Source organism: Vanessa tameamea, chromosome 26 (assembly GCF_037043105.1).
Source record: "Vanessa tameamea isolate UH-Manoa-2023 chromosome 26, ilVanTame1 primary haplotype, whole genome shotgun sequence".
Lineage (NCBI taxonomy): Eukaryota > Metazoa > Arthropoda > Insecta > Lepidoptera > Nymphalidae > Vanessa > Vanessa tameamea.
In genome coordinates this window covers 3535831-3558894 of record NC_087334.1, presented here as the reverse complement: position 1 = coordinate 3558894, position 23064 = coordinate 3535831, and the positions used below count along the sequence as shown (strand labels likewise).

At 34.3% G+C, this 23064-nt stretch overlaps 1 protein-coding gene across 2 annotated transcripts in view; it reads left to right on the top strand.

Annotated features, from left to right (window-relative positions):
- Nucleotides 1-22192, top strand: part of LOC113393200 (transcriptional activator cubitus interruptus) — a 96412-nt gene extending 74220 nt beyond the window's left edge. Inside the window, exons 5-21 of one of the 2 annotated variants that reach the window (XM_026629982.2) lie at nt 13390-13482; nt 13575-13778; nt 14100-14274; nt 14401-14535; nt 14828-14993; nt 15202-15396; nt 15717-15881; nt 16173-16290; nt 16524-16699; nt 16831-16929; nt 17199-17361; nt 17603-17723; nt 17997-18140; nt 18389-18479; nt 18692-18862; nt 18973-19110; nt 19197-22192. In XM_026629982.2, coding sequence (XP_026485767.2) covers nt 13390-13482; nt 13575-13778; nt 14100-14274; nt 14401-14535; nt 14828-14993; nt 15202-15396; nt 15717-15881; nt 16173-16290; nt 16524-16699; nt 16831-16929; nt 17199-17361; nt 17603-17723; nt 17997-18140; nt 18389-18479; nt 18692-18862; nt 18973-19110; nt 19197-21326 — 4484 coding nt within the window. In that variant the 3' untranslated portion in view covers nt 21327-22192. Of the gene's footprint in view, nt 1-13389; nt 13483-13574; nt 13779-14099; nt 14275-14400; nt 14536-14809; nt 14994-15201; nt 15397-15716; nt 15882-16172; nt 16291-16523; nt 16700-16830; nt 16930-17198; nt 17362-17602; nt 17724-17996; nt 18141-18388; nt 18480-18691; nt 18863-18972; nt 19111-19196 lie in introns of both variants that reach the window. The other variant, XM_026629972.2, reaches the window with a different exon arrangement.
- Nucleotides 22193-23064: the final 872 nt, after the last annotated feature.

Below are 23064 nucleotides of genomic sequence, written 5' to 3'. Positions count from 1 at the left end.
TAACATTTACTAAATCTGCAAGTTGTCGCGCTGTGATTTCGTTTTATTTTAGGTCTTCAAGGAGATCCGGTCATGTCCAGTTGATTAAGTCTTCGTATTTACCTTAATGGACTCGTTTACACAGATCCCCTTTATTACGTGTTAAAGAATTTCCTCGGCAAACCTTAATTACTTTATCTGCCTGTCAGTTCACTGAGAATAATTTTTGAAACGATTTAATAAACCTCCGCGCACGAGAATTAAAATGGCGTTCATTATACGGAATCCAGAAAACGATCTCGAAATATTAACATGATATTAATAAAAAGTTCTCGAATTTGCAATCAAGTGGTACCGATTCGCATTAATTTTAAAGTCATAAAGTGTTTATGCTTCGAGTGTGAGATTATAAAATCGTTAAGCGTTTGTATCGTAAAAGTCGTCAATATATCGAAATATTATTATTCGTATAGTCCAAGTCCATATGCGTCTTCGACCTTCGATAATCATAAATTAAGGCCCAGCTCCGAGTTAACCGAGCGTAAAAACTGTGAACGAAAGATTGAGAGTTCATGTTACTCCCAAATTAAAATAAAACAAAAAGGCTTAAGCACCGTGGCTGTAAAAAGAGAAAGAATGATACCAGATGTCAAACGAATGGACAAGATACTGATATTGACAGTTTCAGAAATGTCTCTAAAAATTATTGGAACGTAGATAAATAGGCTAATTGTGATTACTGAGGTAAGAATGAACGTTTAATGAAACTCGTTGTACGTGGTACTCGTATTACGGTCACCGAATGTAAAAATACAAAGTGAAAAGTGTCAGTATTTGGTGACTTTTCATGTACTTAATTATCTTTGTCAAAGAAGCATGTTTCTGGACCCTAATCTTTGTCAAGACGAAACGAGAGGTGTACCGGAACGAGTTTTAGAGAGAGACGCAGAGATTGCGCCCGCGCATGACAAGTGACCGGATTAATGCATTTTAAACGTGGAAGGCTTAATTCTGATCTCGGGTCCTTTAATTGAATGACTTTTTATTCCGATTCACCGAAATGGTCCGCGGAGCGTCATTTCTTGTACAAGAAACTGTTTTGTATTATATTCTTATGCTTAATCAACATTTTACACATATCTCCAAGGTATTGTTTAAGTAGATTTAATTAAATAACGATGCTTACTTTGATTTTATCTCCTTGGAAATACTTTAATTGTATTATTAATGAATATATTAGCATTTGGAGAGCCTTTTTATTGTAATCAATAGAAACTTTAACCCGAAGGAAACAAAACACATTTTTCTCATCGTTTTATTAAATTTCAAACGTATTATTTGAATTTATAATAGTGGTTAAATTTCATTCTGTCGAATTTCTATTTACAATTCTACATCTACAAATTCTCATTAAATATTTGTTGAAAGGCAACGATCGATATAAGTATCGGTCTAGTAAGTTTTTCTTTTTTAATGTTGTGTTGAGAACCACTATCAACTCGGCTCTTACTAAGTGATCGACGACGTCCATATCGGATAGCTGACCTGCTGCGCTTGTAGCAAGTGAAACAATTTAATAAATATCTTTTATCTCCGCTTTAATGGCGATAATTTCTTTGTGGTTTATCGTGCTAGCATTAACATCATTCATATTGTCATTTTTGTTTACTTTTTCATCTTCATCGACTGTTTTATTGTTAAACATTTGTGCATTCTCAGGAGTTATTATTGTATTTGTATTTTTCTTTAATGTTTTATTTAGGTAACTTATAAGTAGTCTCGAGAGCTATTGACGTTTATCATTCTCATGTATTAATTAAGATCATATCATTTAAAATGAATTCGATATCACCATTTTTCTTAATTAGTGTCAAAATTGTAAGATTTTAATATTCGGAATAAAAATTTCGATTGATATAGAATATAGACAAATAATAGCTATAAATGTTTTGAACGATAGTCAACAATTTTTTTCAAGGAACCTGTTTGATCATATCCGATAAAAAACCCGTCGGCACGATTGATCCGGTCTGTATCGAGATTGAGACATCTCTGAAACAAGTTTCATCTTATTGGTGTAAGCTTCACAGCGGTCCATAGCATTGGCGGCAGCGTTATTAAGTTAACATTTTTAAATATATTTGGTTCGTTTGTATTTGGAATATTTATTTTTAAATAGCTTCTACGTTATTAAAAAAATGCGAGGCTTAAGTGAGATATGAAAACTCATACAATAAATAAAATCGGTCCATTTCTATCGAAGAATTAAATTGCGATTAAATTGGAAAACTAGCAATCATTCTTTTTGTACGCACTGGCGTATTCAATTTTATTTTTAAAAATCTTTTCATAAGTAATTGAATATATATATTCAATTGACTTTAGCGTATTGTTATGAAATTTAAAATGTTATATGACGTAATTTCCCTTTTACTTATGACTTATACCACACCGTTACGCCCACGATACACGCACATAATTGTTCCCAGAAACATTGATTCCCGTTTTTTAAGTCCCACTTCGATAGAAAACGTAATTACTTTATGTGTAAGACGTACGAGGGGTTAATCCTAATGCGATTGGCGTTTCGCCAATACTTAAAGCTGACAGTCCATCTGATTTAGCGCCAATCGAGGATAAAAAGTTTTATGTGGAAGTTAAATGTTTACGTGTTATATTGTCGAGTCATTTGATCGTTATGATTTAGTAATCTTTTTGGAAATGTGTCGTATATGATTTAGTAATCTTTTTGGAAATTATTCAATTAGTTTTTTTTTTTTTTTACTTTGCGAAACGGCTGTTAATTGTATTCAGTCTTAAATCGTAGTGCACTAGTATTTTCATTTAATTTTCAGGTTAATAACCTTCAAATTTGACATTTTCATAGTTTCGAATATATTTTTGTCTTACGGTAACAGAACATTACCTGCAAAGTACATTGATAAAGATAAAATTATAGGCATATATTCGCTCTACGTGGCGCTTTTATTTGATGGAATTCCAGCCTTATTCGATTCAATGATAATATCTAGTATCGATTATTCTGTGTGGAAATCGATTACAGCGGTGTCCATTAAGAAGTTGTTAAGGATGATATTTAAAGAAATAACTTGTAATCACTAGGGTCATCGACCGTCAACTCTATTTTTAATTGTATTTTGTTTTTGTTATTTGATTGGACGTGTTCGAAATTATTTGTAGATATGACAGATTATATTTTTTCTATCTTAGTTCTATTTGAGTAGAATATTCTACAAAATCGAAATATTAAATGAGGTTACAATATTTCAATAATTTCTACGTTCGTCATAAGATCTGTTATCTTCAATCGATATTGATATTATTTTCAATCCATTTCAATCCATCCATAAGTAGAGGCATTCTGAAGAAAATCGAAACTCACCGCAGAACACGATCTTTAAACGACAAAATGTGATATGCGACGTTAACTATAATAATAATATTTATAGGATACACGTATGAAGATGGCGTATCATCGTAAGTCGGTTGTCAAAATTTCACGAGTGAGATACGAAATGAATTACAGAAGGTCTAACGTATTTTACTTGTTGGTAGGGCTCTGTGCTAGCTCGTGTGGGTAAGTACCACCCACTCATCAGATATTCTACCGCCAAACAGCAGTACTCAGTATTGATGTATTCCGGTTTGACTCTGGCTGACTCACCCTGAGTGAGCCAGTGTAACACGCACAGGACATAACATATTAGTTCCTAAGGTTGGTGGCGCATTGGTGATGTAAGCTATTGTCTACAGGTGATGGTGACGTCTTACCACCAGGTGGCTCATTTGCATATCATATCATAAAATAAAAAATATATATCCTACAGTTTACAGAATAAAAGAAAAAAATACAGGCATTATTTTTAAATAACGTTCAGTAACATATTTCATTAACAAACATTAGATCTCCATGTTGTACGTACATTAAGTCACTTATCTCTAAATCTAATGTCTTATTTAGTTTGGTAATAAACTTATTACTGCCACGGGTTTTGATATTCCTTATCATTCACATCTTAATAAGTTAAATTAATGAAGCATATATGTTCGGGACATTTATATGTCATAGAAATATTGACTATATATTTGTATATCAGCAGCAAATAATAATCAAATGTGATACTGCATACGGTTGGCAAGGTTCTGCAAAGGAAAGCGTACAAGGATAGTGGAGGTTTTTACTTAGGCAATTTGTTTTTTTTATTTAATGTAATTCTTGGCTGAATGTATTTTCAACTCTTGAGAATACGTCGCTTAATCTACCCTGATGGTTAACTGCGAATGGCTGGTATACATATATCATAATTTATTCTGATCCGTCGAAGGTTTTTTTGTGATATTTTTTTGCACCAAAATAATTTACTGTAGTGTAAAAGATCGAGCAGTTTAAAGGGGCACAATAAACAGTATAGGTACTTGTATTATAACTTTTATTGTTATAAAATTAGGGATGATTTTCCCTTATATCGAATGTAGAATCTTCTGTCCATTAGTCTCAGGTCTAAGTTTGTATGTTATATTCATTACTGGGATTCGTACTGGTTTTTGCATTTTGCAAGCCCGTCTTGGTAGGTACCACACACTTATAATATATTTTACCGCCAAACAGCAGTACTCAGTATTGTTGTGTTCCAGTTGCAAGGGTGAGTGATCCAGTGTAACTACAGGCTCAAGGGACGAATTTTGGTGGCACATTTTCGAAGTAAGAACATTACTGTCTCTGGCCGGTGGTGACCACTTATTATCAGGTGGCCCATTTGCTCGTCCGCCTGCCTATATCATAAAAAAAGGAAATAACCAAGTTTTATAATATTCGTAAGGTAGACTTTTATTTTGTTGTTAGTATAACAATATTATAGCAGATGTTTTCTATAAAAACCATAGACATATTTTCTGCTATAGTATCCGGTCCAATTAATTGAAGAAAATATAAATTTTTAATGACTTCTGTATTTACATATTAACGAACTAAACAGTAGATGTTTTTTTTAAGATACTAATAAAGATATATATATAATTTAATCTAATTCCATCTTGTTTTCATCAATTATGTTTAAAGAGGTGTAATTCTTTAATTGTTGTTCAAGTGTGGTTGGAAGTATAAATCATGTAACGAGCTTTGTCGTTCCGCTGCTTTCCGAGAAAGCTCATTATCAAGTTAACACGTGTTTTTGTGCGCAAATGCGAATTCTCACATGTGGTGACGATGTGTTTTGGTTTTGAATAATATTTTAGGAGAAACACGTTTCGGTGTCTTCAGCTCGGATTGCATTTGAGTTAGTATAGTTGTATGTTTCCGGACTTTGCCTTATTCATTATTCTGCTGGCTAGCTTCTGGAGATACGGAAAACGATTCTCAGTTCAATCTCAGGGTCGGGCCAATAGAATTTTACGTTTTTCGGTAAAAAATATTCTTATTAACAGTTTGAAGTCTTTGTTCTCAACTCGAAAATAATAAAATCATTGATCCTGCGCCTGATTTCTCACCGAACGTCACGGTTTTCGTTCCAGTGGATTAAGTGTGTGAACTTGTCCATTATTTTCAACGCAATTGGCGTGTATTTACGGTGGTAATTACAAAAATTGGTCAGACGGACATTATCATAAACAAATGATTCCTTATATGATATTTGAAGATTTGACAACCTCCGTGGTCGAGTAGTATGTACACCGATTTTCATGGGTACGCCACTCCGAGGTACCGGGTTCGATTCCCGGCCGAGTCCATGTAGAAAAAGTTCATTAGTTTTCTATGTTGCCTTGGGTCTGAGTGTTTGTGGTATCGTCGTTACTTCTGATTTTCCATAACACAAGTGCTTTAGCTACTTACATTGGGATCAGAGTAATGTATGTGATGTTGTCCAATATTTATTTATTTATTTATTTATTTATTTATTTATTTATTTATTTATGAGTGGTCTTGGAAACAATTCTTCGTGAAAAACGTCGTTTATTGCTCATAGCGCATTCAGTTCAAACTATTATTAACCAAGAATTCCAAACAGACCCCGAAGAAACAGCATTAAAATCAGAAATTAGATATGTTCGAACATTAATTGTACAGAAATGCCCACTTGCTGACATACACTCGGATTTATAAGTTGTCATCTTGTGATTTATGTTATGACGAGCCGACGTACAGACTGACAAATAGCATGGATATATATTTAGGTGACAATTTGTGTTAATAACACGTCTTAGTAATATTACAGTCTGTCTATTTTATGGTTTCTTGCACGTAGAATTCAAATAATATTGTTCTTAATTTAAATAATTTTTCGTTGTATTTACTTATTGTAAGTGGAAGATTGAGTAGTTTTACTTTTCGGTTTTCCTCGTAGAAATCGCGTGGTGAATTTAAATTAAAATCTTGTAAAATGACGATTTAAAAATTCTTGCTAAGAGCCCATTTGAATGAAATATGCTTTGATTTTAGTGAGAGAATGAAAGTTTTAGAATCGGCTTAAGTATTGCAATGATTTTATTAGTAGCAAAGTAGACCTTAAGTTTTCTCCGGCTTAAGATTTGCAGCAAGAATAAACACCTAAATAAAATGCGATACCAGATCACTTATATATACATATATATATATATATATATATATATCCAGACTCTTTTCCAGCCCAATAACAAACACTACATTTACTGGCGGGCCGCGGAATAATGGTACTTTAAATTTATGGTATGGAAAAATTAAAATTAAATTACTTTGTAAATGTAATTCAGGTGGTAAAGAATTTTGAAAGATACATCTTTCCTTCAAAATTATCCATCTCAATGTAATATTCATATTTGCGGTAAATTAAAAATACGTCGCCGGCCAGACAGTCGTAAACTACGGGCCGTGCTTTGGACTTCCCTGGTGTAAAAGATGGTTGAATTTTTTTACAGTGCAAACGTTTATAAAAGTTTGACAATTTAATCCTTTACCTGTATTCCAAAATACAAATTAAAAAACAAATAAACGATTGTACTTATCAAAAGCAATGTAATCATTTAAAATGAAACGTAAAGGATATGTTCGTTTACGTTTCTAGATAGTTCTATTAGAAGTCGTTAAAACACGAAGGGTAGAGTAATTATCGGAAGAAATCGAATACCGACAAGCTGCGCCCACATGTCCTTCCGGCAACTAATCACAAGGGGTCTGTTTAATTATCCTTCAGAATAGTATTGGTTTGTTTTCGAACCCTAAGGGTGTTAACTATGACGGTCGGCGTGAAGATTTACAACCTTTGAAGATGGAATTAAGGAAGATAAATGTTTTCACAATACAAATAAAAATAATTGAGTGTTCATTCCAAAATATATTTTAATAACATATTGATTTCTTAATTTAAAATTTAAAAAATAGTAATGATTTATTTCATGAATGTATTTTCAATCTTTACTTGGTGCAGGTACGTCTCAGTAGGTACCACCCACTCATCCTATATTCTACAGCCAATTGATAATAACTCAGAAGTGAGTACAGAGCTCTACCGGGGCTATTCCACTAACAAATTGTCAATTATATAATGTAATCGTTTCGGTTCGGATGTTTTCCTATTCTACTTACACGGCGTTGCGGTTGCAGTTCGATTCAAGTTGTTATTAAAAGCTAAGGTTTTATTTCACGAGTAATAGTCAAACTTGTTACCGTTAGAAGTTAGAAGAAATACCCTCGATTAAAAAATAAAAAATGTACATTTATTAATGCAACAAAATACACGGGATATAAACTAGTGGATACAATCTATTTAAAATCTAGTACTTACCTTGTGCGTGTCAATCTACATTTGGTTCATGTGAACGTTCTGTCCTGGTTTAAGACCTATCGTAGAATATATTTATGCCAAAATTCATTAAAAACCCATTCATCCATTAAAGCGTAAATTGACTTGATATTTATAGATAATATCTACATTTTTCAGACACGTCTGGCTCGTGTAGTAGTGGGTTCGATACCTGATTGGATCACTTTTGATAGAATGATTTTCTGTGACATAAAATTGGGTGTTAAATTTTTTATTTGTCTAGCGATCTTACGAGCAAAATCTTATGAATAACTTAACCAACCTAATTTCCCTATAAAATAATTGGGATTATAACGCTTTGTGCAAGTGTTGGGCAGGGTAGCAGTTACTATACTGCCAACTGCTAAAGATCTAATACTTGGTGTTCCAATTTGAAATACTGCTAACCAACAAATACTTAGTACAGCTTCGTTTCGATTTAAAGGATAAGTTGACTAAAGTAACAGCTCGTAAAAGCCTTTGTGCTGGGCTTGTCCGGTTATAAGCTGATACCACACTACGGTCCTTTTATGCACGTCGGTACATGGGGCTGTTGGTTCCTCATGATGTTTTGCTTCGTCGATGAGCACAAGACGAATAATAAATATAAATGAAGCAGATGAAAATTCCATGGTGCTTGGGCTTAAAACTGCAATCATTGTTAAGAATTCACGTGTTCTTTGGATATCTCGGTAGGGTGAGTGAGTCAGTGTAATTGGTGCAAGATATATATCATCATCAATTCTGTGATGATCGCATTGACGTAAGAAATGCCTGTATTAGGTACTTATAATGCTGATGTCAATGACAGAGGAAAAAGTTACCAGAGGTCGTACAGGTACATCCAGGTATCCCGTTTGCTTGTCTAAATTAAAAAAAATAAAAGCTCAATTTGAACACCATGATACATATTTAAAACACTATAAATTCTAATGCCTAACCATCTAAAAACTAGTAGCCTGGAAGCAGAATTAATACCCAGGAATTTTAAACGGATCATTTAAGAATAAATCATTGCCGATTACCATGCGAACGGTAAACAGGGACAGCAATACTAGGACTTCCTATGTGTGAACGTGATGGATGTATGTTGCCTGGGTCGACCTATAATTATGTCGTCCAACTTAATTACGTGTTGGTGCAAGTCATATCATGATTTTATTTTAGAACCTTCTGGAAAGATTATGATATTTACATATTATTATAAATACGCTATTTATATCTTTAAATATCAGCATCAAAGATCTAACATAACAGTAATGAATAACTTCATCATGTTCATCTCAATTATTACGTCTAAACGTACAAGCATGGAATCCCGTTAGGATATTCGGCAAACGTTTTGTAAACGGATTATTGGAATACCAGTATTCATAATCTTTGTACATTTATTTTTTCTTTTCGTTATAAATCGACCTCTAGTTCTCAGTATGACAATCGTTGCTTCTGAATTACGCCACGTAGACAGTTCAACTGATTCGATTTGATTTGATTTGAAATAAGCTTAAAGGACAACTTAATACTATTAGCAACGACGTAACTTAAAAGGATAATTTTGACTAAATATTTAAGAACAGACGATCTCTGAACTAATTTGGCAGTAATTCTCGCTATCTCATTTTAACCCTACAAAAAGAAAAGGATAGCGGATGTACAACAAAATCAACACCAATGATAATTTCAGTTTACTCAGTAATAAAAAAAAGTATAAAATATAACATATTAATAATAATATTAACCGAATTCATTAGCGATTGTCAAACTAAAAATTAAATATAAATTTTAAACGCATAATCGTTTACCGGGTGTGTATAAAGTTAACTTAACGCGTCTGACAGTTTGCGCCTGCGCAGCAAAAAAAAAGGAGCATAATTTTAATGCGGCGGCATCAACCCCGTTCAGAATTTAATATTTTTTATCAAATTCTAAGAAGCACCTGCGTTCTATCTCACCACTACCTGTTACTGTTGATTATAAAAACCTCGTTAAGGCTTTTTTTTGCGGGTCCGACTCAGGGCTAATCGTTTTATGACAAGTGATGTTTTAAATAAGAATATTTTAGGATACTAAGATACATCGAGGATTATTTGATTGTCTTTCGATTTATGTATATTTATTTGATATATATAAAATGATTTAACAGCCGAGGTGGTTACAATACTTGCACCTTAACTAACGGAGGGTTCAAAACCAGGCAAGCACTAATGAATTTACGTGTGCTTAGTTTGTGTTTATAACTCATCTCGTGCTCGGCGGTAAAAGAATTCATCGTGAGTCTTCAAAGGGAGAGGAGGCCTTCACCAAGCGGTAGACATTCTCAGTCCGTTGGTTTACTTTTTTAAATAATTTCGTATCGTATCAAAAATAGCTGATTATATTTATTGTAAGCTCAGATTATAAAACAGTAACACTCGCGACATTATAGTGAAGCAACAAAATCGAAAATGACTTCAAATATTATCAACATATTAAAAAAACGCGCCGTTTTGCACCACCGTGACACTGTAGATATCTGCCTTTTGTTTTATCATCGGAGTAAGTAAATGAGCCGAGATGGCCCAATGGTTAGGACGCGTGCATCTTAACCGATGATTTGACCTGCATGTGTCGTATTTCAACGAAATTCTGCCACATGAGTATTCCACCAACCCGCATTGGAGCAGTGTGTTGGAGTATGCTTCAAACCTTCTCCTTAAAGGGAGAGGAGGCCTTAGCACAGCAGTGGGAAATTTACAGGCTGCTAATGTAATGTAATGCAAGTAAATACATATATTAAATTTGGGAAACAGTACTTTTACTTCTTCTGAATACTAAGCTTTCATTCAAAATACAGTACGTGTAACCGTTCACAAAAAAATGTGGTTTCTTTAAATTGTAATGTAATGATTATTAGCAACGTGTTGATCATTATAAAGCGTTAGAAGTAACAGTCTGTAACTTTCTCATTGAGGAATTTTTAAACTCATGTATGTCCAACATTTGCTCCAATGTTGGACATACATGTGGCTGAATCCAACACATGGTATCATCGCGATGTTACTTAACTTTTTTAATTACACTACGATATTATATGGCAAAGATAGCAAAGTGAAAACAGACACATATAGTCTCTTCAATATAATCCTTATTTTTAATTATTTCTTAATTATTGTTAGCGAGCAGTGTCCCTAGAAGACATTGGTATTGAAATTTCTTATCTATACTAATATTCAAATGCGAAAGTAACTATGTATGTCTGTCTGTAAATCTGGTACTCTTTCACGGTCAAACCACAATAACGAATTTGACGAAATTTGTTATAAAGGAAGCTTGAACCTCAAGAAAGGACATAGGCTACTTTTTTATGCTGAACATCTGATGATTAACCCCTATAACGCATACGAAGCTGCGGGCGACCACTAGTTTCATCAATGATTTCATAGTTAACTATCAAGATATACATAATATATCCAACTCATGTATACTTTGCTTTAAATTTATTGTTTAATAAAACGGGAAACGGAAGAAGTCAATATAAACGCTTATTATAAGTATTTTGTTAGCGATAGTGAATATTTTAAATAACTTAAAATAAAAATGTCTAACGCGACAGAAATTTACATCGCAACGCCTTCATCTTGCCGCGTTTCGTGAAATAACTAAACTCATAATTTACAGCGAGTCTCATTAGTATACGATGTTACAAAGTCACTACGTAAGCTATAAAGACGCCGCCGAACAAAGCTATTGACATTCATATTTTAACGCCAAACGTGACCACGAAACCCACACTAGATGTCATCCATCCCAACTAATTTTACGCCCAATCGAGAGCGATAAAAATTAATACATCAGTTGGAAACCGACTCGGCCACAGTCGAATAATCTACGAGCAAAAAGCGACTCACTCGATTCGCCCGATCGTTCGATATTCAACCGATCGAAAAAAGAATATAAAGTCAGTATTCGAATAATGTTTTTGCGCGCGGTTACACGAATGTCGTTAGGGTGACCATCGCGACCGGCGAACGGGTGGAATTCGGAACGGACTGGATTATTTGAGTCGATCGGTGATCGCTTTTTTATCAGACCGATATATCGATGTTCTGCCGGTTCTCACAGAGGATGAAGACATAAAAATTTTGGTAGTCGGGCGGCGCGTCAAACGGGCCCACATGCAATATTTTGGGATGTTTTCGGAATCGCGGTCGTTTTCTTGTTGGTGTGGGTGTCCGTCAAATTGGTGGTCCCTCGCGCCTTTTGCATCAACCTATTATTTCAGTCCAAATCGCCCGCCTCGGCTCGAAAGAGCGTGATCAACAAATCAAGATGTCTTGCTCGTTTTGCGCTTTAAAAACGTGTTTGTTTTTGAAGGTATAAGGCATGTAATTATAATGGGGATTCTCGAGCAATAACGTTCGTGACGAGGCTTTAAGTTGATTAGGTTTGATTAATAACTAAATAATCACGGTGAAGTAATAGATTGTTTTTCCTTAGCGCTATAATTATGCGGCATAAAATATGTGAGGTTGTTCCTAAATTTTTTGCTCGAAAACTTTTTGCGACGCGAATGTATTTACCTTGTAAGCAAAAAATACGTTAAATAAGTTGTTAAAATTTAATACCTGTTAAATGTTTGATTTAATATTTAATAAACATTAAATCCCAGGTAGACGATAAACATATATAAAAATAATTCCGAAGAATTTCGTAAAACTAATGTATAATTAAATTATCTTTTATTTTTATCAACGAGATACAATTTTGTCGCAGATCCAAATATATTCGAACCGTTTTATAATGAGTCATAAAATCCATACAAACGATAGAATTTCGAGGACAACAAACGAAGGCTCAGAAATTAGCCGACGCATATTTGGTAGCGTCTCAATTTAGCAAGCATATAATAATATCCAGTGATATAGCTCGTAAACGTCTAGCGGTACGTTACTAATCACAAACAGCGTTAAGTGGACAGTTTATATTCAAAGTGGACCACTGCTGACATCTCAATCTGTTGATATTAAGGTTTAGAATGACTAAAGTAACTTGATTTGTGTCTGAATTTAAATGAAGTAGACTTTGTCATGCATTCGGCGAATTGGTATCTATGGTTTATTAATACAGTGTATTGAGTTACAGCTTTATTTGAGTGATAAACGGTTATAAATTATTAACGGTTCGTGACTTTGATTTCGGCAGGAATTGTCTATGACATATCTATTTTAACAATCGAGGTTTTAACCAGTTATAGTTTTTGTGGTGTTTTTTTTTTATTATCTGTTTAATCTATTCACGGGTTTTAAATACAGTCTGTGCCTTAGTAGTAGATATATTATAAAGAAATGTTTTTAATACTCGTATAAAAGTGTTAGCATCGTTATGGACTATTTTTAGACGATTCTTTGAAAAACGTCTGAGTATTTTGACATTTGGAATGAAATATATTTTTAATTACTCATATTCAACTGATTATATAACATTTTTGTTAATTATCTGTTTTATAGTTCGTTTTTTTTTTAGGTAATTGACTCTAGATTGATAATGACGGAAGAGTATTCTCGTCAATTATCTATCTGTGTTATTAAGTAAGCCTAATATAAAAGTTAAATAAAATTTATTTTATTTGTTACAGGCTTAGAATATTTAAGCGCAGCCCGCAGCTTGCATCCAGAACTGCATGCAGGAAGTACGCTAGCGAGTCAAGATTTTCAGCTCAGCTTAGAAGGTAAAATACATAAAACGTAAATAAAGGGAATAAAATATTCACCTCAAATATGATCTTGGATTTTACATTTAATTTATTCGGTATGTTTTCAGGATCTAGGATAGCATCTCCAAATCGGCTTAGGTTATCAGGAGGAGCTATAGGCGCTTCTGCTAACAGAAAAAGAGCTGTATCCTGGAGTCCATATTCGGCTGAATCTTTAGACCTAGCGGCTGTGATCAGAGCATCACCAGCAAGCTTAGCGGTCAGAGCTCCATCTGCAGCATCTACTGGCAGCTATGGACATCTCAGTGCTGGTAAGTTTTAATGAAAAATGTTTGGCGTTATTTCATTGATTAAGTATATATAGACCAATTTAGTTTCAAATCAAACTTTTATTCCATGCATGTCAAGGATTAGGACATAACGTAAGTATGTAGTAATTTACTTAATACTGTATATTACATCGTGTAATGTGACTCGTGATCACATTACATGATTTGCTTGAAAAGTTTATAATAGAAGAGTTATTTTCTGTACTGTATCGTAAATATATTGTTAATAAAATACACAAATTTTGTTGATTTTCCTTATTTGCTTCCAAGCTAAAACTGTGTGTTTTTTTTAAATGTCTATAGGTGCAATATCTCCCGCTCTATCCCTTTCTCATGCATCACTTGCGCAACAACTTTTGGCTCGTGGTGGAAGTGGTGTGCTACCTGGCGGCGTCTTGCTCGATCCTGCTCACCAACAAGCGGCGGCGGCTGCTGCACACCATGCTGCCCATGCGCATCTCGTTGCTGGGATTCATAGGTAAGCATTATATGAAATTATATATTTCCAGAATATGTAATGATTTTATCAAATTTTTTCAAAAATCTTTTTCATCTTCTATAATATTTCAATATGAATTAAAAATTAAAATATATTCTTTTACAGATCTCACATATCTTCGCCTACGCAGTTGTTGATAGGTGGCCCAGTAGACGTAAGACCTGGATTGGGAACACCTCCCCAGCACATGCAACAACCACAACAACAACCTGAGATCACCAGCGTGATGGAAGCTGATAGGTAAGCCATATTGACAGTTTAAATTATGATGATCAAATTTTCAAGAACTTAGGCCACAACGGTTTTCAGAGTAATATAAGTTTTTGTCAAATAACGATGTCTTTATTAGGTTTGCAAAGTTTTATATTACTACGAAGCAATGGTAAACTTATTAGAAAAGCTGCTATAAAGCTTAGCGTCTACATTCTGGCAGTCCAACTTTTGTTCCAAATCATAAAATTTCGTTAAACGTTGAAGGTTTTTAAATAAGTAATAAATAAATAATTGTATGTAGGTATTATTTTTTACACAGTGCATCAACAGCTATGATCCAACGCAAGTCACCTCCGGGCCTATCGTCACATAGGGAGAACATGCACAGCAACAAACCCTTATCAGCAGCAGCAGAGAGTACTGTCCATGACGGTTTGGACTCAAAAGACGAACCTGGGGACTTCATCGAAACTAATTGTCATTGGGTAAGTTTTTTCCACAAACATATCAAACAAATCCATTATTTTATTCTTGCATTGAAAATATTGTTAATTTTAACAGATTTCGTATTAATGTAATGTGTCTTGAACTTGAAGGTTGTTTTAATAATTAATCAATAATTTGCCATTAAATAAATATATGAAATTAAATTGATATTCCTTTATTTTAACATAATCCTGTAAATTTTCACAGGTCGATTGTAAATTAGAATTTCCAACCCAAGATGATCTGGTCAAGCATATAAATACGGATCACATTCACGCCAGTAAAAAGGCGTTCGTGTGCCGTTGGGTCGGATGTTCCAGAGACGAAAAACCATTCAAGGCTCAATATATGCTGGTTGTGCATATGCGGAGACATACTGGCGAAAAACCTCATAAATGTACCGTGAGTATTAGGAGTGTCTTGTAGATAATCTACTTACTATTGAAGCAGTGTGATTAAAAATGTTCCAAATTTACTTAATTTAACGAATACCGATGTACGGATAAATCCAATAGGGTTTTTGTTACATCGTTTTTAATACAGTACAATATAAATAAAATGTATATTCAATTAAAATAAAATAAATAAAGAATACTTAACAGAAGAGGAGGCACCTGCCCAGTAGTGGGCTTACACGCTGTTACTTTTGAACAGAAATTGAAATTGTACAAATATAAATTTAACTGTCATTTTTTGTAATAAAATCTGTTTTGTTCTTCCAGTTCGAGGGTTGCTGTAAAGCGTACTCTCGTTTGGAAAATCTGAAGACACATTTACGAAGTCACACCGGGGAGAAGCCGTATACCTGCGAATATCCCGGTTGCGCGAAAGCATTTTCCAACGCCAGTGACCGTGCTAAGCACCAGAACAGGACGCATAGCAATGAGGTAATATTTTGTCTGTAGTTATTATTATTAATTTTTACTTTAAGAAGAATTGGTGCGCTAAATGTTAAGACCCTCTCGTCTTATGTTAGCGACACAATTCTATTACTTCTGCCATAAGGATTTGAAATACTTGGACTAATGTTATAGTGCAAAAATATTTCTAAGGGATAAAACACCCCTTCATATTTCTTGTGCTTGTCAAAATGTATGAATTTCAATACTCTGAGTGAAATGCTAATGCTATAAATATTATACTTCTCCGATAAATATTAATTGGTCATATCTTTTTAGAAACCGTACGTTTGCAAAGCACCTGGATGTACCAAAAGATATACCGACCCGTCATCCCTTCGAAAGCATGTCAAGACTGTCCATGGAGCAGAGTTCTATGCCAGTAAGAAGCATAAAGGTAAATTTTATACTACTTCCAATTTGAAAAGTGACTTTTGCATCCTTTATTTGGCATATTTGAGGATTTATAAATTTGCCATAGTTTAAGATTTTTAAGTATTGCTTTGAATCGTCTTATTGTCTCTATTGTTTCTGCCAGACTACTAAAGCATATAAAGTTAATCAAGTAATTTTAAAGTAATTGGATAAAATTATATGACATCTTTATCATTAATTGACGTAAATTTTCAGGTTGCAGTCGAGGTGATGACTCAGCAGAGTCAGGTGGTGGCGGTGCGGGCTCGTCCCCGCGGTCGGAGGAGGGCGGCGTGCCCATCGGGGTCAGAGGACACACGTCCTCCGCCTCCGTCAAGAGCGAGAGTCCAGCATCTCCCTTACCCCATGGTCTTCACACACCGGCACATCAGGTAAATTTGCAATTATCTTGCAATATCTTGCAAAGTTTGTCCTAAACTTTATAAATATTAATTATAAACCGTTTTTTGAAAATGTAATCGTTGTTTTCTGAATATTGACGCAATAATTTTTTTTATTGCAGTTGTCAGCACAATGCGGAGGAGATCTCGACTTCGGCGGTTCAGGTCTTGGTGGTTTTAGTGACGAGAACGGAGCACCTTACTTCAGACTTGATGGCGAGGTAATTATTGCTGTTAAATAAAATTGTTTACCAATTTATTTTTGATATGCCACCATTCTTCAGCGCTAATATAGACTTCATTAACATGAGGCAGATACATAACTTTTAAAAATGTTGAGTTTCCTAGATTTTGTACATATGTATATAATATTCATAAAAGAGTAAAGAATAGGAAAGGTTATACCGGAACACAATAAGGCGCAATATTTTTTCGGCCTAGTGGAAAACTTTGTGTATTTATCGAGAGTGTAATATATGTTATTACACAGGTCGAGCAAGAAGTGGTCGGTGAAGTTGGGCAGTTGCCACTGATGCTGCGTGCGATGGTCGCCATCGGCGAGCCGCGCGCGCACCACCACGCGCCGCGCTTCGGGAACAAGATGGGTGTCGGGAGACTGATGCCACCCATCCATGGCGCTGATATTGGTGGAGGTAAGAATTTCCTATAACAATACACAATATATAAAACCTGTTTTAATACATTTCAAATAAAATAAAGAGAAATTTAAGGATTTTTCATCGTCGTCAACGTTATTGTCTTGGATTACTTTTGGGGTAGATTTTTTTTCTTAATTCGAACAATTGACTGTCGACAATTATATGGTTGTCGTTGTATTTATGGTCACTACTGCTGTTAAAATGCCAGGATTAATTTATTCAAACTTGTTTTCAGGTATTATGCCAGGTAGAACAGAACTTGGCGGTACAAATGTGACGGTCGAACTCAAAAATGGTCATCCGAACACGAGGCGAGATTCTGGTATTTCTTCGGGCAGCAGTTTATACAGTGCTAGGTGATTATTATAATATATATTTCTCTCTATTACTATACTTATATTTTACTGCCAATGACAACTTTTTAAATAAGTTGTGTAATAAATAATAATGTTGACCTGATGTAATGACACAATACTCTTTGAAATAAATGCAATTTGATATCGAAATAGTAGGTGCTAACATTGATGCGTTCAAACAAATAAAAAAATCTTCAACATTGTAATATCACTTTGAATAGAATATGTTATAGGTATGAAATGACAATGAAAATATTGTTTTCCTGTTTCCAGATCATCCGACATCTCCCGCAAAAGCAGTCAAGCCTCAGTAGTGTCAGGTGCGGTCGCAACAACGACAGGCATCGCCGGCCCGCAGCGCTTATTATCACATCATTCCACTGTGTATGACCAGCTTTCTCCAGATAGCAGTCGAAGGTAAGATCTAATATTAATTACTTGATGACAAATAGTAGCTTATATGTACCACTTTAGAAAATATTGACCACTCTTTAAACTATAAATGTCAACCAGAGAAGCTAATTTGGTCTGCAAGACTAATTGGTGTTCTAATTCTATTCCGTACGATCGTAGCTTAAGTAATTAATACGATCACGAAGCTCAACAACATGTTTATATATAATGTTTTTTTTTTAATTCGAACTATAATAATCAATATGTTTTAGGTCTAGTCAAGTATCATGTGTGGGTTACGCGCCACCACCTTCATCAGCGCTGGCAGCTGTTCAAGCTGTGAGAACATCGCAAGGCAATCAGGTAACCATTGCATTCGTCATACAGAAACCTCTGTTGTTTGAAGTTGTATCGTGGTAATGAAATGTAATGTTGTATTGCTATAACTACAAGAAGTGTACCTAATATTAGTAGTCGTAATAACCCCATATTCTTTCAATTTATAACAAATGATAAATTCTATATTACACATAGTAGTGGTTTCACAATTTTAATATTCGTATTGTTATCCATAGGCCGTCTTACTACGAGGTGTTACATGTTCAGAAGTCAGAGCAGAAGAACTGACTTTGGAATTAGATCCAAATGTACAAGTAAAGGAGGAAGCCAGGAGACTCTCAGAACAGTCTAACCTCAGTGACCAAGCCCAGGGCTACCAACCTTACCCGTGTAACAATGATGATGTGGTAAGTAAATTATTTTGATAACAATAATAAACATTGTCTGCAAATAATAATCTGAATATAAATAGTTGTAAGTACTACTTGATTGTAAAACATATTTATTTCATCTACAGGGTGATGCACCATTTCCATTTAAAACGGAGGATGACCATGAAGTGAACTACAAGGAGTCTCGTTCGAATTCTACTACTACAGTGGTCATCACTACAGCTCAAGTTCATCACCCAAATCAAGAAGTTAACCTTGAACAGGTAAAAATCTTATACAAATAGCGACTTCAGTAAACTAATATAATTATTATTATCTTATATCCTTATAAATCAATTGTTTTCCTAAGGTGGCTGAAGGAGAAATGGTGGAGAATAAGCTGGTGATACCAGACGAAATGATGCAATATCTTAACCAATCAATATTGGGAACCGAGTCGGGAGCACCAGCTAAAACGGACTCCACCAACCCAGAACCTGCAGGAACAAGTGAAGAAAAAGACACTACTACCAAAGACACTATAAATAGTGAAATACGAAACACAAACAATTCCAGTGACAAAATCAGTGATGTTGCAACAAGTGACGATTCTCTTCTTAAAAATCTAGGTGCCATAGGAAGTGATCTCAATATAAGTGATATCCAAGTCGATTTAAGGTCGTTAGACGTTAGTATGTCTGGCAACAGTGGCTCTCTTTTAGTCGCTAAATCTCCAGATGACAAAAACCCCCCTCTCCAAGAACAAGTTATTCCCGAAGTGGTGACAGAAAAGTGTGAACAAGATTTTTCAAAACCTCCAAAATCTAATGCAGCAACAAATAATCCTTTGCAGTCCTTACAATCGATGACCGCAAATCAAACTGAACAATCTAATAGAATGAGAATGAACAACTCACTTAATCAAAAACCCGCTATGAGTCCTAAGACTATTGTTATGACCCCACAAACTGTTATGAGTCCTAATTTAGCCCATAGTATGCTTAGTCCTCAGAGTCTACCACATAGTTCAATGAGTCCTCAAAGTGTTAGAAGTCCGCAGCACATGCCTCATGGCGTCATGAGTCCTCCCAGTGTATATAACGTTATGAGTCCACAAAGTGTCATGAGTGTGATGTCTCCACAACATAACGCTATGAGCCCCCAAAGCATGCAAAGTCTTCTGAGTCCTCAGATGCCTAACCAAATGATGATGAGTCCTAGACATAATAATATCGGAAGTCCTAATTCCCAAAATATTGCTAGTCCCATGATGAACATGGCGAGTCCAATGGCTCAAAATATCGCTAGTCCAATGAGCCATGGCATGCCGAGTCCTATGCATCCAGGCTTACAAAGTCCCATTACAAGTCCAATGGTACAAAATATTTCTAACATGACAATGAATGTTCAACCCGTTCAAAATCAAAATCAAAATATAATGATGAATATGAATTCGTCGCAGCTGATGACAGCACCGCCATACAACAATCGTCAGAATTGTAATAACAAAGTCCCTAATAAAAACTACAATAATGTTCCTAATCAATACCAAAACCAAAACTACAATCAAGCACCGCCTTATCCTGTTCAAAATCAGGTGAACGTTAATATGAGGAATCAAAATATGCAGCAATACCAAATAATGCAGCATTACAATCAAAATCAAACGCAAGTGCCAGTTATGGCGAACCAGAATTTAGTTTATAATAATCAGATGATAAACTATGCGCAGCCGATGAATTATTCAAACCCAAGTAACCAGATGCACGCCTTGCAAATGTCTCGGTCATCTATGATGAGTGTTGACAACAGCGGCAACATGAGTCGTGGCGCTTTAAACAGTTATTGTGAACAACAATCTCACTGTCAACCGGTTCAAAATGCCCAATACAATCAAAATATGCAATATCCTCAACCACCCCCTTATAATTCCGTGACCAATGCAGCCAACGTAATGGGCCCGCCGCCTCCGAAGAACAACCACCAGTATAACCAAGCTATGATGAACAATAACCAATATTATAGCCATCAAAGATCCTACAATCAATGGGACTACCCGGGTAACCAATTCAATAAACACAACATGCAAAAGTCAATACCAAACTCTGTTAATATGTCCACTGGGAGTCAGAAACCAATTAACGGTACGAGAATACCCCTGAACTGCAATCAGATAGTCAAAAATGGGGAACAGCAAACTGATTGTAGTATGAACAGTTTGAGGAGTCAAAACAATCAAGCCGATGTTCAAGTGTGGGACATATCCCAATCTCAAATAGAGGCTACAAATGGAAGGAAAAAGAATCAGAACACTATGCGTCAAGAAACTTATCAGAGGACGTTGGAATACGTAGAGAATTGTGAAAACTGGAAGAGTTCTGAAATGGTTTCAAGCAGTACACATCCCTTACAAGGCGGCGACAATATGGTTGTGAATGATCTCCAAACTTCATTATCTTCGTTTTATGAAGAAAATCAATATTTGCAAATGATACAATAGTTTAGCCTTGAACGGGTCTTGAATTTTATGTTAACAGATTTTTTTTAAATCCTTAGAGACTGATTAATTTTAAATTCTAAATTGTAACTCTTTTTTAACGTTCGCTAGAATAGCGTCATTTAATATAAGTTCAAACCATTTCGAATTAGTTTAGTTGACAGACCACGGATTTTTGGTATCATTCTATAGTTGAAATTTTCGAATTCAGATATCTTAAAAATAAGAAACGCCGTGCTAGCTTTAAAAAGACACGCACAAATTAATTGTTGTAAATAATGTAAAATTTTTACAAATAAATTGTCTTCCAACCGTTGTAAGTACAATAGAAACTTAATAAAGGTTAAGTGAGTATTTTAAAGTGCCTAAATAATTGTAAATTTAACGATGAATTTTCAAAAAGTGCCTCTATATTTTAAAATAAGATTTATGTATTTTCATTGGTGCCTTTTTCAGGAGTAATATTAAAATTTATATAAGGAGTAGACATACATACGTATAAGTTCCCACTGAGATTATTAAATAAACTTAAGTGTACAAAGTAGATTTGTTTTTTTTTAGAATTTTTACAAATGTTAAAATTTACGTAAGTTTCTCTTTAAGGATCTATTTTCATCTATATTAATGCAATATGTTAAGCAGTGTTTCGAAGACGACGAATCTCCTAGATTAATGATTTATATGAGATTACTAGATTAAGGTATTGTTATTATTATTTAAAATAAATAATGAACAACGCACAAATAAAGTGTAATAGAAGGGAAAATACTGTATTTTGTAATAAATTATTGTTTGTAAAAAAAACCTTTGTAAACATTTTTCAATATTAATTTTAATGAAGCTATTGAATAAATTTCTTATAATATAAATATTATTTTTGTTTTCATAACCAATACAATTCACATATATTTTAAAACGCGTGTTCCTTCTTTTAAATATTATTATAATTATGGTAATTATAAGTGACTAAAAATTATCACAACATTCAGAATCAAATAAGATCTCTTAAACTTTAAACTACTTCATTTACGAAAATCCAAGGGCATAGGCTTAAAAGGTCTTACCAATTATTGTGCTGATGTGTCCCTTAACGCCCTAACCTCAATAACTTTTCTTAAATATTTAAGATCGCCTTTTATTTTATTATATTTTTATCCCATGTATTGTTGTGTTTCGGTTTGAAGGTTGAGTGAGCCAGTATACAGGCACAAGGGTCATAACATGTTAGTTCCCAAGGTTGTATGGTATGGTTAATATTTCTTACATTTGTGTATGGGCGGTGGTGACTAACCATCAGGTGGCCCATTTGCTTGTCCGCCAACCTATAACATAAAAGAAAAATCTGAACATAATCCTAAACTAAGATTTTTAAGACAATCTAGATATCATCTCTTTGACCCTTTTCGTTATCATTTCCAAGAAATATTAAACATTCTATGAAGCTTCTTTGCAACATTAATATTGGCAATTTTATTAAAATGAATCTACTTAATGGAATTTTAGGCGTGGGTCATATAGGATGAAATTTTGTACAAGAATTCCTTATAAAACGTAGCACTAAAATAAGTCAAAATAATATGTGGTGAAAAATTGCAATTTTTTCAGTTAGAAACATGGAAAGCGGTGATTATGCTTAGTCTATTCCATGAATTCCTTTTTTTATTTCAATGTAGGTATATTCATTGAATGTACGGTATCTGTATATTAATAATTATATACAGATATTATTACATCGTTATCA